The following is a 17,681-nucleotide window of genomic DNA, read 5'->3' on the forward strand; positions in this document are numbered from 1 at the left end:
TCAGAAAGACATGGTATTTCAATATACACATGGAGGTGCAATTTATCAAGGTTCACAACTAGCTCAACTTGTCCACAGTGCAATTAATGCACTGCAATGAAATGTACAGGTGCTATACAAAGAGATTGTGAACCACTGGTGCAGTGAAACTAACAGCTAAACACACAGATAACAGTCTGTACATTGGAACTCAAGGCAGCAATGCAAAATCTCCTTAAAGATCCTATATGAAGGGAATAAATGTTCGTAACATTCGTTTGTAGATGAAATATATGTTGGTAATTGACCAATTATGCAAAAAGTTTGGCTCAAATCCCCGCAAGCATCTAGATATCCGCTATTTGCAAGTCCCAAACATCCCCCTCCCTCCCCCTCGAAAACCAGCCACAGTACGGGACTCCAAAAGTTGTGACGTCACGCCAGGGTAGTTAGAGCCACGGGCCCCGGATGCTCTGTAGAAAAGCATTTGGCATCGGGAAAGAATTTCTGTCAATTTTTTTTCAAAGTCTGAAATCTCTGCTATTTATACTTTTGACACCAACTCTTTACTGTTTGTCTACACTTAATAGTATTATCATGAACTGCTTCTTCTCAAACAATTATTTTGTATTACTATGATCTGCAACAAGCCCAAATTTCACACAATTATCACAATTTTCTCCTCATAGTTTTGGTGCGAAAGTAGATCCGGTCGGCCGTCGGTCGGTATGACGTATCACCTCGCAGCTCGTATCGTATGCATTGTACGTACGTACGTGCGGTTCACATTTGTATCATCGTAACTTTTTCATAGCGGTTCGTTTCGAAATTTCGCGTCGATCAATTTTGAGCTTTCACTCCTTCCGAAAATGGCCGAGAACAGTGAGTTATCAGAGTGATCTTTTTATGGACTTTGAGGAGTACGTTAGTGAAGAGGAATGAAGCGACAAAAGCAGAGAAGGGGACAAGAATATAGACGAGGACGATGGAAGTTGGGAAGATGTAAGCTGGGGAGAGGACGATGGAGAAGTGGGAGAGCAAGGTGCTGTCGACGTCAATCCAGCCGGGGAAGCAGCGGCAGGGCCACGGGTGCCGCAACCCTATTGTCATGAGCCGCTGCCTTTCGATGGAGATGGAATGGCAAACGACGGGGATGCTCCTCGTCTCGATTTTAGACATATTCATTAAGACATATTTCAAATTTCATGGCGAAATGATGTTTCTATCTTGAGAAATTTAACTTTGAAATCACAGCAATATCACCCCATTTTTTTACGAGCACGCATGAAAATGTGACCCAAATCATGTTTGCAAACAACGCCGAAAAGCTGCATTCGCGTGTGGATCTCCAGCGATCAGATAATGAGCGTACAGCGGTTAGAAAATACGCGTAACAAGCGCAGAAGCCACTCCCCCTATGTGTTGTCATACCCTGTGTGCGCTGCGTGCGTACGTACGTGCTCGGTATTCAGTTTACATTCGATTCACATGTACCGTATTGAGCGCCCTACAACACGTACGAACCCCGCGTATGTATGCAGGCGCAGCTAGCTAGCAGCAGCTAGGCAGCCCCGCCGGTAAAATTCGGGGAGCCGAGCGGACGAGAGAGCATCGCGATTGCAAGCCAGGGCAGCCGGCATGGCGAGCATGGTTACGTTCGCACTTTGGCTAAGCGGACATGATTGTATTCACAACCGACTTCTCGGCTTTATAGTGCCAGTGACTCGAGCATCGCGAGTGCACTTTCGAAATATAAATGCCATATAAATGAACAACGATAAGATCATAACCAATCCACAAGTAAACTAATAATAGTAGACAGAAATTTAGTCTGGTTGTTTTGCAAGACGTACGTGATTTGTGAGCGTGACTGTATCCGATATGTACAGTACAGGGTGCGTGCTATGCTGTGATGCGTGTTGTAGGCCTATAGGAGCTATCGCAAGCGACACCAGCCCAGTTTCCTGCCTCGATATGCACATCATACACAACACATACACACACACACGTAGTGACACACACACACAGAGGTAGCTCTTTGCTGGCAGCATCTGGCGTCCGCACCGTACCGCGCGCTGGCACGTACAGAGTCGCATCACTCGCGGATTAATCTTTTACGCGGGACGTTATTTTTCCAACCAAAATAAAACTAAAAAAGTCCTCTCAAAATTCTAAATTTTCTGAATATTATGTGATGTATCAAAAAATCGTTCACTAGAACATTTTTTTCTAATAATTCTTAAACAAATTAGAACATAAAATCCATCATAAGAGAGCGATATGACGCAATTTTAAAGCTTTGACAGCACTGCATTTGCGTGGACATAAGAGGGAATACCCTTACGTGACATCATAATCTAGGGGTCTTGACTCAACGGGGAATAAGGCTTCGATATTTTGACGAAATTTGAACGCATATTCCTCAAAAACCAACCTTTTTAGGGGTTTGAAAGATGTGAGATAGGAAAGTATGGTTAATAAGCCTTTCAAAAACACAAACAGTCCAGTTTTTGGCGATCGGCTTCTTATGTGAACTTTAACTCTGTGTATGCTTTGAGAGCTGATTGGCACAGTAAACCCCATAGCATTGTAAACAATGTCTAAAGTCCCTGGCACAGACAGGGTTAAAGCTGTAAGAATTCTCCAGAATGAGCAACTAGTTTACCCTAACTTATTCAGAAACTCCTGGAATAAATGGCTATTCTATCAACCATCGGATTTTTCTTGTAAACCTTTTGGGGGAAAAAAATCACCACAACCAATTCAATCTAAAATTTAAGAAATATTCAGGTTTGTGAAATTTTTCTCTGTGGCCAGGGTGACCTTTACATACAAACGTACACACACACACACACACACACACACACACACACACCCAAACACATCCACATGCATGCACAAAATAGGGGAATATCAACTTGTCAGGGTAAAATACAGTACTTATCATCTCAATTCCCTCTCTACAAGTATTGTTTTGATAACATCTTAAAATGGAAAGCTAAACATTATCTTTATATATACATACATATATATCTGTACACACACATCAGGTAAAAATTGACACATGATAGGAAATATACTAATTCCAGGAAAAAGATGGATGTGAAAAAAGCCTCAACACAGTAACATTGTACTGCACCACACATTACGCTCTCTTCAAACAACGTATAACTGTTTACAACTACATAAAACACTATTTTTCTGTGTACAATAGCCAGGCACACACTTCAGATTTGGACGAGAAACACTCCAGCCTTCTCGCCATTATTTGCAACACTCCAAACGAAAATTTGACAGGTCCACGGCAGAACAGTGCAAACAGGAACGGCTAGCTATTGTTGTTGGAAAAGTAACTGAGAGTAGAACGACAGGACCTGAGTTCCTGTGTACAGGAACAATCAAGGTGGTTCAAATTAATGAATTCGCGCACCAAGTTGTTTTTATTGCAACTTATTTACAAAATGCCCTTCATCGACATTAATAAGTGCCGATTATTCAAAGTTTTAGTAGTAGCCATGATAATTTAAAAAAAAATAAATTAAAAAAATCACGGCCATATATACTCGGGTTGGAGATTTCAACCCAGGAGAGAAACACTGTGAAACAATAATGACAGCCGTCTGAGATTCTGACAATATTTCTCAAAACCCTCTCTCTGTATGCAGGATACGAGGAGTGGTAAAATTTGTGACTAAAAACTGACACAATAAGCCTGAAATCAGGAGATCATTGGTTTGAGTCCATCCGGAGTATGTACATCCATAATAATTCTATCATGGCTTCTACTAAAACAGTGAATAATTGATGCTTATTTACGTCGATGAAGGGCAATTTATCAATCAGATGTGATCAAGGTAGTATCGTCGATGCGACGTGTTATAAATAAGTGTTCACTTTCGTTTATTTTACCCAAACATTCTATGTTCGTGTTCAAATCCGTTTGATATTTACAAGACAATTTAGCCTCATTATTTCTTAATTATCCTCCCAAGTATGTAAGAGAACATGCAAAACAATTTTGCATAGAATATCTGCCAACCAGATGAAAAAAATAAACCTACGATAACATTAAAAAATGAATGCATGATTTATTTCAGTGAGTTCAGCCAACAGAGGCACAAGATATTACTATATTTGAAGAAATTATGACTGATAGTTTCACATTATTTTTCATAAGTCAAATGAGTACTAATGCATCCCTTAAATCTTTTCTCCAAAGCAGTACACATGTAAAATAATCTCCCTTGTCAATTTTACAGCTGATGAATATTCATAAGGAGAGTGGAACTGTGAAACAGGATCAACTGTTTGAAATTTTGACGTTCGTCAAAACTATCTGTATGCAGGATAAGAGGATTGGTGAAATACTGCAGTCAGAAACTGACATAATTTTGCTGAACTGTAACCACCGGAATTCTACAACAGACGTTTCGTATGTTTCTTTCAACCAAAGAATCTTTACCGTGTTTGGCATTCGACCTGTATCACCTAAATGATGAGGTTTTCGGCTCTGAAGTTAAAGGAACGGCATAGTTTTACTTGAGATGGGGGATTCAGATTGTAATTTTTATTGCGAGATAATTACAAACCACTGGTGAAATATGAGAGAGCATTCAATTCTTAGAGGAGTTCAAAATTCATTCAATGAAAATCGGTTTTGAAATGGCTGAGATATAAATAAAACAAAGTAAAACAAAGTGGTCCTATGAAAAGGTGGGTTCCATCTTTTATTACGACCTCTTTGTTTTTTGGATGTATCTCAGCCATTTGAAAAGCAATTTTCATCAATAAACTTTGAATTCCTCATAGAATGTATATGCTCTTTCATATTACACAAGAGGATTCTCATTATCTCACCAAAAAAAAAAAAAAAATGGAAACCTGAAGTCCTATCCCAACCAAATAAACACTATCTCTCGAGGCAACACACGGCGAAAAAAAAAAAAAAAAAAAAATAGAAGAAGATAAAATAACATTTTCCTTTACATACTCATGCTGAAAGACTTTACAAAGGAAGAGGTCATCTGCATACACAGGCTCCAAACCTATTCTTATTATTACATTCTAGGAAGTATGACATGAGAACAGTAAATCTGCAATAATTTGAAATATACATATAGTAAAATCTGTAACTCTCTTTACACACATCATTCATTCACACTGATTCTGCAGAAACAAAAATCTACGCGTGGCATAAACTCAACGAAATAAAAAAACGTCTTATGATTCTCGTATTTCTGAATACGCTACCACAGAGATCAGCAATAAACACAATGCAGTCTTACACAGTGTATTTATCTGCATTCTTTACAATACTACCACTTCTCAACAGACTTTAGCTTAGTTTTGATCAGTGGGGTACAAACCCTACAGTCACCGCTCTGTACGGAATATTGCCATTCTTCAGTGAAGATGTAAGTGGCTGCCTCTTCTCGCTCTACGTTGATTCTATTTTCCTAAGACTGCACGACACTGCATCCATTCTGTAAGAGAGACGAAACCAAAAAATGACAGGTAGCTTAAAGGGACATTCCAGACGACTTCATAATTTCACATCACGTACTGTAGTACATAAATCAACAGCTCCATGTATAGATTTGTGGAATCTATTGCGATTCTTGAGCAGAGAAACAAAACTTTGAAAAGCCAAATCACAAATTACACTGAACAAGGATGATGACATAGGAGGCTCACATATTTAAAAAATGTAGCAGTGTAATTTCCATTACAATACCACTTGCTTGCGAGTTTACCTGTGTATAATCTATGCATGCCTTCTTTTTTTGTTCTGCTTCCTTGAGCCCCAACTCATGCATTCTTATGGTGACCCTGCCATGTCATCATCCTTGTTCATTACAATTTGTTTCGAATTTTGAAAAGATTCTTATTCTTCATCCCAATTATCACAAATTCTGAAACTCTGTCCTCAGTATAACTAATTTATAGTTGTTCGAATGTAAAAATCTGGAAATCATCCGGAGGTCTCCTTTAAGCAATTATAAATACTGTAAATAACAGTGTATAAATTGCACCTTTTTCCCCCGCTGAAACAGGTCAAAATTCTGGGTGCAGTTTCTACACTGTTACAGCCAATACCTACTGACTGTTTGTAAAAAGTGTGAAGACAATGTTCAATGTTCAAAATATTTATTTCCCTTTCAGTATGCATTCTACTGTATATTTCCTTCTTTTTTATGGCACAAATATCAACACATTTTCTCCCCCCAAATATTCCACTCAATTCAATCGACATGTTGGCAGTATCTCCACTGCTGCATGGCAGAATCTGCGATTGTTGGTGGACTGTCATTGTTACCTGGTCCCTTTTGCGAATATCATAATCACTACTATAAAGGAAAAAGAATGGAATAAAAGATTAATAGTGCTGCTTCCAGTAAACTTTTTTTGACAGAAGAAATACAGAATTGTTCCTGACTACAAGAGAGCTTGCTTGAGGCTGGCCTGACACAGCAACAACTTTACGTATATATGAAACTAGATGCAAAGTATGGCAAGGGAGCCATAGGACATTGTAAAAGAGATCAAATACTGAGGAGGGGTAACAAAAAAGAAAATACACATCTGAATGTACGTCTGAACGCCATAATTATTGGATATAGTAGTAGGGAGCGTACTGAGCATTCAACCACACTAATCAAGAAATGAAGACCTCTGTGTTGGAAATTTTCAAAAGAGATGACAAAATACGCAGTGAACAAACACAGGTGCTTCTGGACATAGCATAGGCCATACAAGTATTCTTTTGTTCCATGAAGTGTTCAAAATCAAACCATCCAAAAAAGAAGATTTTTCACATCTCTTCAATGCTATACTCACCTATTTGGCTTGGAACATGCTACTCAAATCTCTGTCTGTTCTCACAGTCTGTTATAAAGACAAATTAAAGAAAGAATGTCACCAAACAGAAAATAAGGGATGGACTTGTGTACATCAACTTATTTCCTAGCACTATTCATTCCTTCATTTTGTATGTCACACATCTGGTCATTGCTTAATTTATCCTGGCTGTCTTACCCCAAATATGAAGCCACCATGGTATTTGAAAGGAAAGGCTAGCCCATTTGATTAGTGTATTGGCTATCATGTATTTTTGCTCTCCTACACATTTAACATTTTGTAGATACGAGGTCTTGTCGCCCCAGCAACAATTTAGGGTCATCTTTTATAAGTTGTTGAAATGTGAAAACAATTTCGCATTTAAACAACAATCAAATCCCACACTGACTTAAAGAAAAAGAGGAGACAACTCAGTAATAAGAACATGCATAACATGAATACGAGGAAGATTTAGAAGAGAAGGATGTGAATACATAACGTATGAGAAGCTAGATTCAGACAGAAGGGGGAAAAAGAAGAGACGAAAAGAGGTAGTGAAGAAGAAAGGTAGGGAAGAAGAAAGGTAGGAGCAGGAAAGATGAAAAAGAAGATGAGCATCAAAAAAAAAAAAACAATCCACATAAAGTTATTGGAGCTGTAGTAGTAGTAGTAGTAGCAGCTTCATAAGTAGAATCACAGCTATTAATGGCAGGAAACAAAGTGAAAGTGACAGTAGTAGAGGCAAAAGAAGAAGAAAAAGGAAGAAGAAGAAGAAGAAGAAGAAGAAGAAGAAGAAGAAGGAAAAGAATGGTACTAACCACAATAGGATTGAGACAGCATATATACTGAAAGATGTAAAGTTTGGTATTAGTGCTGGAGTAAGATCATGGTAAAATGTGTGAGTAAATTTGGTTGCTGTGTCAACGTCAGGCAAGACAAAATGCAAATGTCAGTGCTTCAGGTCAGAAAAACTAGCCAGAAAGCAGAGTTTGATAGATTGAAATCAATTCAGATTACATTTTCTACTCAAAACCTGACTTTATACAGTTAGCTATGCTAAACCAACATCAAATTAGATAATCTCAAAGAATTAGCATTAGCCAATTGAAAAATAAGCACACAAATTGACAACACCAATTGTGGAGCTCAGTTCAATAGACATAATTCAGTAGCTCAACCAGCACAAGCTATGAGAACCACATACAGATTTTGGGGTAAAGCCACTGACATTATAAAGTGATTTCAAGTTTGGAATGATTCCATGATATTAGTGTAAAAGACAGTGCTGACACCAGCACTAAGACAGATCTTGAAAGTTGCACACTATAGCTAGGTGTGACAGAAAACTGGTCTCGTTTTAATCCAAGTCATACCGTGGATATCTCTGCCCCGTTAGACATTCCATTGGCGTGCCCGTTAGTGTGGCCCTTGGAGTATGCTTGGGCCCTCGTATTAATCTGTACGTTCTGATCGACAGTAAAGAGCTCCGTGAAGTTTGGCGGGCGCTCGACCTGAAAGATGTTGGCGTCCACGCCGTGGTGAGTGTAGCTGTCAATGTTGTTTGTCATGTTGCCGTCAGGATCGTTGAGCACACCGATCTGGGAGGTCCTCACATGGTAAGGGAAATTGTGGTTGGCTGCCGACGGACGTGTGAGAATCTAGTTTTCAGCAAAGAAAGGCAAAGTGCCAGGCATATGTATGAAATTTGAGCACTATTTTCTGAAAAGGAACGAAAAAAAAAAAATGGTGCATACTTCTGAGGATCATTGCTCAGTATGACTAATAATACTCACCACTACACCTTAACCCTAATCAGGCCGGGCTTTTTTGGCTATGCTATATCTGGGGGGGGGGGGGGGGATTCCGCCCCCCCCCCCCCCCCCCTTCAGATCTCGCCTATGGAATGCGCGATCGCGCTGAAAATCGGCACACGCCACGCTCGCGACGTATTCTATCAAAATGTATGGTTGCTTTCTCCGAAAAATTTTTCTTATATTTTATATTAATTAATTATTGTAATTTATGCATAAAATCAGTTTTGGGCTCTAAATCACTTATTAATGCTCCAATTAAGCTAATTTCTTTTTAAAAATGTTTCTTGTATCATTCTTCTGAGACATAGGATAAAAAAAAATCTGTATCGAAATTAATTTCTTATGTATTTTATTGTTTTTAGAATTTATGTATTTCATTGTTTTTTGACCTTTTGTTTTTGTTTGTTTTTTGGCCAAAATTTGTCACAGACATTTTTCGAAGCATTATTATGCTAAAATAAATTAATTTCGGCCATTCTAAGTGAAGATATGAATTTTTATGTGAATCAATTGAAAAAACACAATTTGCATTGGATTTGTACACAAAATCACGTTTTGGAGCAATTTTGGGGTTGACAAATTTTTTTCGAACGGGCGTCGCGTCAAAACGGTACGCGCGGGCGCAACAATTTTGGTCTCAAAAGTTGCGCGATACTTGAAAGAAAAAAATCATGAAACATCGCGGCGTGAGCTTATCGCGTTGCGAAGATATTGCGCGAAATGTCGAGGGGGGCGGATTCCGCCCCCCCCCCCCCCCCGCCTGATTAGGGTTAAACAGAATGATATATATTTGGTGGAAAAACAACAGTACTACAGTTTTGTAACCTTTGCAGTAATAGACATTTGTAGTAATGCAAATCAGGAAAAACAGTACCTTCAATGAAACCTGCTCTATACACTATATTTGGCACAAAAAAGGAGGGAGGAAAGGTACAAAATCCGACAAAAAAGTAACAGTTTGCATAAGTTGATGCAGAGACTGAAGCAAGTTAGGGATATTAATCTCTTCCTTACCAAAAATCCAAGCTGTGCTAGGAAGGCGATGATGAGTTCGATGGCGTTCATGGCCTTCTCACGCCACCACTTGGGCATGACGAATGTAGCGATGAGCGTCATGATGGGCATGGCTAAAAACCTGAGCAGGGGAAAAGCGGGAAGACATACAGTCACTGTCGTTGAAAGGACAAGTTCACCTTAAAGGGGCATTCCAGATGATTTTCCAAATTTTACATCATGTAGTACATAAATCGACAGCTCCATGTATAGATTTGTGGAATTCATTGTGGTCCTTGAGGAGAGAAACTGAGTCTGAAAAATCTTAACAAATCACACTCTACAATTCTGATGATGTAGAAGCCTCACGTACTGTATAAGGGGAAATTTTCGCGGTGTTGAAATTTTCGCGCATTTCGCGCAATCAGAAACTATCGCGAAAATAAAAGCATGCGAATATTTTTGCTTGCCATATGTTCCTGTGCGTGATGTCTTGATTCCGCGGAATTAAAAACATGCGAAACTCTCCTTACCCGGCCAAGCGCGAAAAATTAGTCGCGCGAAAATATCCACTTTTACAGTATTTCAAAAATTAGCAGTGTCATTCCATTACAATACTGCTTGCTTAACAAGTTCACCTATGTAGAATCTTAGCATGCCTTCTTCTTTTGTTCTGCTTCCTTGAGCCCCAACTCATGGATTCTTATGGTGAGGCTGCCATGTCATCATCCTTGTTCATTGCAATTTGTATTACATTTTAAAAACATTCTTATTTCTTATCCCAGTCACTGTAAATTCTGAAACTCTGAACTCAGCATAACTAATCTATAGTTGTTCAAATGTAAAAGTCTGAAAATCATCTGGATGTCTCCTTTAACATGCATGTGGATTGAATGAATTCAGCAATATTAGTAGAATACATCAGTGAAAGTTTGAGGAATATCGGACAATCCATCCAAAAGTTATGAATGACTGAAGTTTCAGTGTAACCATCGCTGGATGAATAGACTACCGTACTACAGTTTGTGATGTCACATGCACAGAACGATATCAAAAAAATATAAAGAAAATTTAATATTTTTTTCACTTTTCTCGCATAATAAAAGAGCACTTGGCTTTATACCTCTTTCAGAAGATAGGGGAAATAAAATTATCCTTAACACACATCAGAAACAAGTCATAGGAATGTATACTTAAAAAAAAAGAAGAAATCTTGTGGCACTCTCTTCATATTTTCTTGCAGGGGTATTTCTCAAACAGGTGTTGTTGGTGTGACTCAACTCTCGATGCAAGGCAGATTAAGGCTGCGTTTATCAACTTTCCCCAGTTTAAACGACTTTCGAAAGCCCTTTCGATAGCCCTTTCGATAGCCCTTTCCATAGCCCTTTCGAAAGCCCTTTCCATAGCCCTTTCGAAAGCCCTGTCCACTCCCTGTACTATTAATGTGCCGCTTGTTTTCGTCGGCTGCGTTTATCAACTTTCGATAGCCCTTTCCACAGCCCTTTCCATAGCCCTTTCGAGAGCCCTTTCCAAAGCCCTGACTGCCTGTACTATTAATGTGCCGCTTGTTTTCTAAGAAGGGACGGCGAAAAGCAATTACCATCATAAAGACATATCTTCCTTTGAGAGTGAGGAGTCATGATACAATGCCACATGAATCAATTGTCTTCCTATCTGTGAGGAAGCTCCAGTTTAGCACATACTTCAAATATTTCTGAGTAGCGGCATGAGACATGGGATCAAAGGGAATGAGACTGTTGTTACTTTATTTCTCAAACCTTGTTGGTGAGAGAAACATCTCCTTGTTCAAGCATATGCGTGCATTACACACAGCTGTATGTATACACCTGTGTACACGTACTCGTGTGCACTTTACGTGGCGCGTCTTTTCAGAAACTGGAAACGCATGGTTACGCAACCGCAGTATAGGGCGACCTAAAGGGCTTTCAAAACAGCTTTGCGTTTATCAACTTCGAAAGGCTTTTACAAACAGGTTTCTGATAACCTGTTTAGGAAACCTGTTCGGATCGTCACAAATTTTGGGCTTTCGAAAAGGCTTTCCTAAAGGGCTATCAAAACAGCTTTGCGTTTATCAACTCGTGAAAATTCCTTGAAAGCTGTTTGGATAACCTGTTTCTGCCGAGAAAGGAGAGTTGATAAACGCACCCTTTCGTAAAAGGCTTTCCTAAAGGGCTATCAAAACAGCTTTGCGTTTATCAACTCGTAAAAATTCCTTGAAAGCTGTTTGGATAACCTGTTTCTGCCGAGAAAAGGAGTTGATAAACGCACCCTAAGACATACGAAACTAGAAATGTCGCTATGGCGACTGGCATGCCTCCGCTTTATCCCATGGTTCTAATAATAGGTCTAGATTCCGTCTCGACTTATCTGGTAATACATGTATACACTAAGTTGCACGAAAATACCTTCAAGTATTGCACAAGTATGGGGGAAAAAAGTGAAATTTTAAGATTTCACCTTGACCTTTGACCTTGAGCATATGCACCCAAAAGTTTATAGGTACAAGTTTGTAAACTCATATATATATATGCCAAGTTTTATTAGGATACCTCAAATGGTTTTTAAGTTACACGGTTCACAAAATTGATTACGAACGGAAAGACCGACAGATGAAAAGAAAGACAGACGGATGGAAGCACGGACAGACAGAAGGACGGACCAAGCAAAAACATAATGTTTCTGGCAACAATTTGTGGCAGGGGCATGAAACTTGTCTAAAACAATTCATACTACCCTGATCAAAATGTCATAAATAAAATCTTAAGCATAGCAAAATTCTTGATATGCCATGCATGATGAGCAAACTATCCAATATAATATGTTACAGAAAACTGGAAACTTAGGACTTTTCAAATGGTTCAAATTTTCACATTGGGTTAGTTTAAGTGAGAAGCAATTCTTTATGATTTCACAACAGATGGCACTGTTACTGTACACATTTTTGTATCTCCTCCAAATATTTTGTATGTTGTTCCTCTGACATTTAAGCAGACCACAATACGCAAGAATATTTTCAAATTACACAGTGCATGACAACAACTTTTTGAAATAAATACCAGAGCGTGTAGAAGAAGAAGAAAGGCACGTAGAAGGAAATCTTCTCGGGGTAGTGCTTCAGCGTAAAGAATATGGCGTAGATGAACCATAGCCATGTTAGCGCCCTCAACGCCACGAGGCAGTATCCCGCTGGACTCTCGTACAGGTAGAGCACCTCGCCAGCATCAAAGGCCTGTCAGAGAAGGGAGAACAATGTCATCAACTTGGGTCAGATGTTACAAGGGGTCGTCATCAACAGTGACTGGGGATTACTATTATCACATCATGGCATTGATGAAAAAGATTATCAATTATTAAAAACTGACAGAAACTCTTAGACTTGTAGCATATGAAATAACCTGACGGAAAATGTTTCAAGATGGGTACTCTAAAACCAGAATTTTTCACATGCAAGAAATGAAATTCATGAAATTTTTGTAAATTTCATGAAGAGCCAAGATTTGCGAAATGAAAATGCATGCACAAGTTCTTGTCTACACTGCTGACATTGAATGCCTGTGGCATTTTGCGAACATTTCATGCCGCAAAAAAAAAAAAAAAAAAAAAAAAAAAGGGACGTTGGCTCCAAATCACAAATATTTCATGCTGCCAATATTTCTGGTTTTACACAATAGTTAATTACTGAATGACTGAATTCTCTGGAATGTGCTCACAGTTAGAGGTACAGTTAAAGGGATCATAGAGTTTTGGTTGAGACCTAATTTCAGGTTTCTAACATTTTTTGGTGAGATAATGAGAAACCTCTTATGAAATATGAAGAGCATGTAATTCCATGAGAAATTCAATGTTTACTTGATGAAAATTGGTTTTGAAATGGCTGAGATATCTAAAATAGAGCAATTCTAATAAAGTGTGGGGCCCACACTTTATTACAATCGCTTTGTTTTACTTTGTTTTTGGATGTTTCAGTCATTCCAAACCCGATTTTCATCAAATAAACTTTGAATTCCTCTTAAAATGGTATGCTCTGTACTATTTCATAAGTGTTTTCTTGGTATCTTGCAAAACTTTAATAAAAGCCCAATTTTCATCTCCACCAATACTGTACCATCCCTTTAAACACAAACTTATCGATGGGAGGTTACAGAAAACAACCAAGAGAGAAATACCATAAGTGGGGTAATATTCTCCGACACTAACACCACATCCTACACTTCACACAATTGTAGTATACCACAATTATTTCATGCACACCAAGATACTCACATATGTCTCATATATGAAGAGGGCAGCATACAGCATGCAGTAAATGGCCATGAGAATGGTGATCTTCACAGAGCCAGAATGACTAAGGCGCCCCCTGTTGACAAAAGTGAGAAAACTGTTTGATGGAGGGACCTGAAATAAGCCATTTCCACCTGTCACACTACACAGTTGTTGTTGATTTTTTCCCCTTTCTTTCTTTCTTTCTTTCTTTCTTTCTTTATTGTGTGTCAACTGTACATAAGGATTGGATAGGCTGGTCTCTGGGTACCTGAAATCTGACCAGGAGGGGAGTCAGGTGTCAACTAATGATATATCTGTTTGTTTGTATTGCAACAAAGTCATGCTGCCTCACTGTCATAGTAGCCATAGATTAAATTGGCGAAATTTGAGGCATCATTTGAGACATCATAGTGCTGACATTTATGATGTCCCAATCAATTAAGAATGATAATGATGCTGATAGAAACAAAAACAAAGAAACTTCCACATTGATGATTACAATGATCGTTATCAAAACCATCCAAAAAGGGATAAACATAATAGGTTGCACCAGGACTTATTTTCTCACCAAAGGACACCATTTGTTGATGCTTTCAGTTTAAGAAAAATATCTGAGTTGCATGGTCCTATGCATACATATTGCCACTGCCAGTACATCCAGTATCGTGTGCAAATCATACAAACCGGGAAATATTGCAGTCAAAATGATGCTTAATTTCTATCAAAAAAAGTGAACATCTGTAAGTGAAAATCTGTGAATTACCACATGTAGCATACACACTTTACCCCATAATTGCTATGGTACTGTTTACCATTGGGAGCAGTGATTTAAAGAATGTTGGAGATATCACATTTGGTGCATATGTCTAGGTCAGTTGTATCACAAAACATCCTACCATATAACAGATTTGCAATAAAGCCTAAAGATATATCACTTTTTTTTCTCAATAAACCATGACTGCAGACGTTCTATGTTATCATACTATTGCTCACATTTTGTATGTATTTAACAATACTTGTCATTGACTATAATGATTCAAATTTTTACATTGGCTGTTTCTATCCCTAACTCTCATTTTAAGACTGTTTTGAAGCACTAAAGATGGTTTTTTGTTTCATCTGCAAATGGTGAATAATGCCTTTTAAATAGATCAGCCGGTTTAAAGCTCTATAAGCATCATAATTTTGGTCACAGATTTCCTAAAAGAAATAGCAAGGTTTTTAAAAGCTCTCCATAATGTAGTCTTGCTCTACATCCATTCACTCCATCCACATGTATCTTTGGGTTTCATTCCCGTACGAAGTACATGTATAATGCTTACCGTGTGATGGTGTAGCCTTTCGCCATGAGGATCAGCTGCAGCAGAAAGAGGGCGTCGGCACCGGACTGGAACGCCCTCGCCGTGAACTTGAGTCCCGACAGCTCCGTACCATCATTGGCATAGTCCGCGTACAGGATGATGTAGAATATTAAGCTCACCACTGCAAAGAGACAACGAATCAAATAATGACAATTTCAATGCATTTGAATTGCAAACAAAAAAGTTTGAAAGATGGGTTCTTGGCAGAGTAAAAAATGTCTGAAATCAGATTAAACTCTGAACTGTCATATCCCTGCAGTTTGTAAAGTGAGTTGTCTGTGTTTGCCCTCAACTAAATGGCCTAAATGTCAAGAGTGCTTAGTGCTTTGTGGGTCAATGTCTACATGTAAAGTCTTGAAACTACAATCTATCAGTTAAAAGAGGATTTTGAAAATGCTGCAACCAAAACAAATATCACATATGGATAGGAAGGGCTCAAAATAAGAATGTTTTACTTCACAAACTTGTAGGAAACATAATAAATACTTCAAATCATAATAGAAGGATAATAGAAGGATACAACACCAAACCACATATGCAGGTTTTCTGGGACTTTAAAGGACAAGTTCTCCTTAATTTACATGTGGACTGAGAGAATGCAGCTACATCTATAAAACACATCAGTGAAAGTTTGAGGAAAATTGGGCAATTAGTCCAAAAATTTCAGTGCCATATTGACTTGCCTCCTACAGAAGGCAGAGGGAAAAATATGTCAGTAACAAGTCAAGGGAATGAGTACTTTTTAAATGAGACTGAAATGAAATTTTGTGGAAAACTTTTTATATTTTCCTTATATCACTCTATGTATGCGACATCATAACCTGTAGCAATTTTCCCACCCAGCAGTGACTATGCATAAACTTTTAAAATGCGTAACTTTTGAACAGATTGTCGGATTTTCCTCAAACTTTCACTGATGTATTCTATTGATATTGCTGCATTCATTCACTCAATCCACATGTACATGTAAAATGTGAGCTTGAACTTAAACGGACTTGATGGACTTGCTAGGGTTCATGTACTAGTCCATATTACATCTCTTTCAAAATGCTTTCTGTGTGATACAATGACATTGTTACATACAGGAAAGGTAAGTCTATCTTTCACGAGCTGTCGATTCTGGCAGAGAAATTCACGGGCATAGATTGGCAAGATGCACCTAATGTGCATACGTAATTAAATTATAATTTTAGTCTATGTCACCTACTCCACTGCTTATCAAGAAATGAAGCATTTTTTTTCTCCCTTTCTCTCTAGACTGCAAATGATAAAATGATCTGCATATTCACCACCTGTACATACAAACAAATTTTTGCAAATTTAAATGCACGTGTAGGTTCTTGTCTACACTATTATATGCATTTAATGCCAGTGGCAATTTGTGAAAATTTAGTGCCGTGAAAAGGCCGTTGGCTCTGAACCGCGGAAAAAATTTCATGCCGTAAATATTTCTTGCCTTACAGAAAGAAAAATAAGACTTACTGTAGAGAAACAGCACAACCATGTACATCTTGTAGGTTGTGTGAAACAGGGATTTGTTGGTCAGGATATCTGAAAGAAAAACAAACACACACAGAAAAAAGAAAGACTGTTACACCTCGGAAGCCTTTAGAGGAGAAGCGACTTTACTGCCTTGGTCTACCAAAACATGATATCACACCAGTCTGTGTAATATTACTTGCATCTCTGGCAGCACATGCCTTCTTCATAATGATGCTAACACAACAAGTCATGACACATGAATGGGAGACACATAAAAAAAGTGTGAAATTCACAGAGCAATTGTGATAGCTCACCTTATAAAATGTAACTTTATATAGCTGGGTATAAGAATGTTGTTTTACAGGATTTTAAATGTTGGGGACAGTCAAACCTACTCTTTGTACTTTTACATTTATTTGTCAATGCAAAGGGAATTTTGAACTGCAGTCAGTACATGCATTACTTAAGAGCATGCCATTAATGATAACATTTGAGAGAACTGGGTGGGTTTGCGATATCAGGCTTACTGTCTTATAAAGAATGGTCTAGTTATGGGTAAAAGGACATTGGAGACAAACAAGACAGCTGAGTTTACAGCATAACATCACATTCAGATCCTTTGCAGATTACAACAAACTATGTACGAAAGTGCAAATGAATTTGCTGAAGAAATATGGTAAGAATATCACTGAAATAGAATATGAAATGCTATAAAACAGCCGCAGCATTCTGCTGACAAAATATTACCAAACTACATCCCTGTATATGGTGTGGCTAATGTAGAGTACACAGTATGCCTTAAAACCCAAGAGTCAATAGGACTGCACAATGTAGAAACTGCCACCACTGATGTACACGCAACGGATGTCTTTTCTGTGATGTGCGTGCAATATAGTGCAAGGCACATATACCCAGTACCTGTTTAATATCA

General features: G+C 38.3%; 1 protein-coding gene across 1 annotated transcript in view; it reads right to left on the minus strand.

The window, feature by feature from the left end:
• Nucleotides 1-5,052: 5,052 nt before the first annotated feature.
• Nucleotides 5,053-17,681, minus strand: part of LOC139714295 (transmembrane protein 145-like) — a 28,882-nt gene continuing 16,253 nt past the window's right edge. Inside the window, exons 7-14 of the mRNA XM_071626011.1 lie at nucleotides 16,751-16,819; nucleotides 15,230-15,389; nucleotides 13,908-14,001; nucleotides 12,701-12,873; nucleotides 9,645-9,765; nucleotides 8,190-8,474; nucleotides 6,817-6,864; nucleotides 5,053-5,462 (exon numbers count right to left, since the gene is read on the minus strand). Of these exons, the coding sequence (XP_071482112.1) occupies nucleotides 6,817-6,864; nucleotides 8,190-8,474; nucleotides 9,645-9,765; nucleotides 12,701-12,873; nucleotides 13,908-14,001; nucleotides 15,230-15,389; nucleotides 16,751-16,819 (950 nt within the window). The 3' untranslated portion in view covers nucleotides 5,053-5,462. The remainder of the gene's footprint in view (nucleotides 5,463-6,816; nucleotides 6,865-8,189; nucleotides 8,475-9,644; nucleotides 9,766-12,700; nucleotides 12,874-13,907; nucleotides 14,002-15,229; nucleotides 15,390-16,750; nucleotides 16,820-17,681) is intronic.

Source organism: Diadema antillarum, unplaced genomic scaffold, assembly GCF_040938485.1.
Source record: "Diadema antillarum isolate AM-2024a unplaced genomic scaffold, OU_Dant_1.0 seq00002224_RagTag, whole genome shotgun sequence".
NCBI classification, from domain to species: domain Eukaryota; kingdom Metazoa; phylum Echinodermata; class Echinoidea; order Diadematoida; family Diadematidae; genus Diadema; species Diadema antillarum.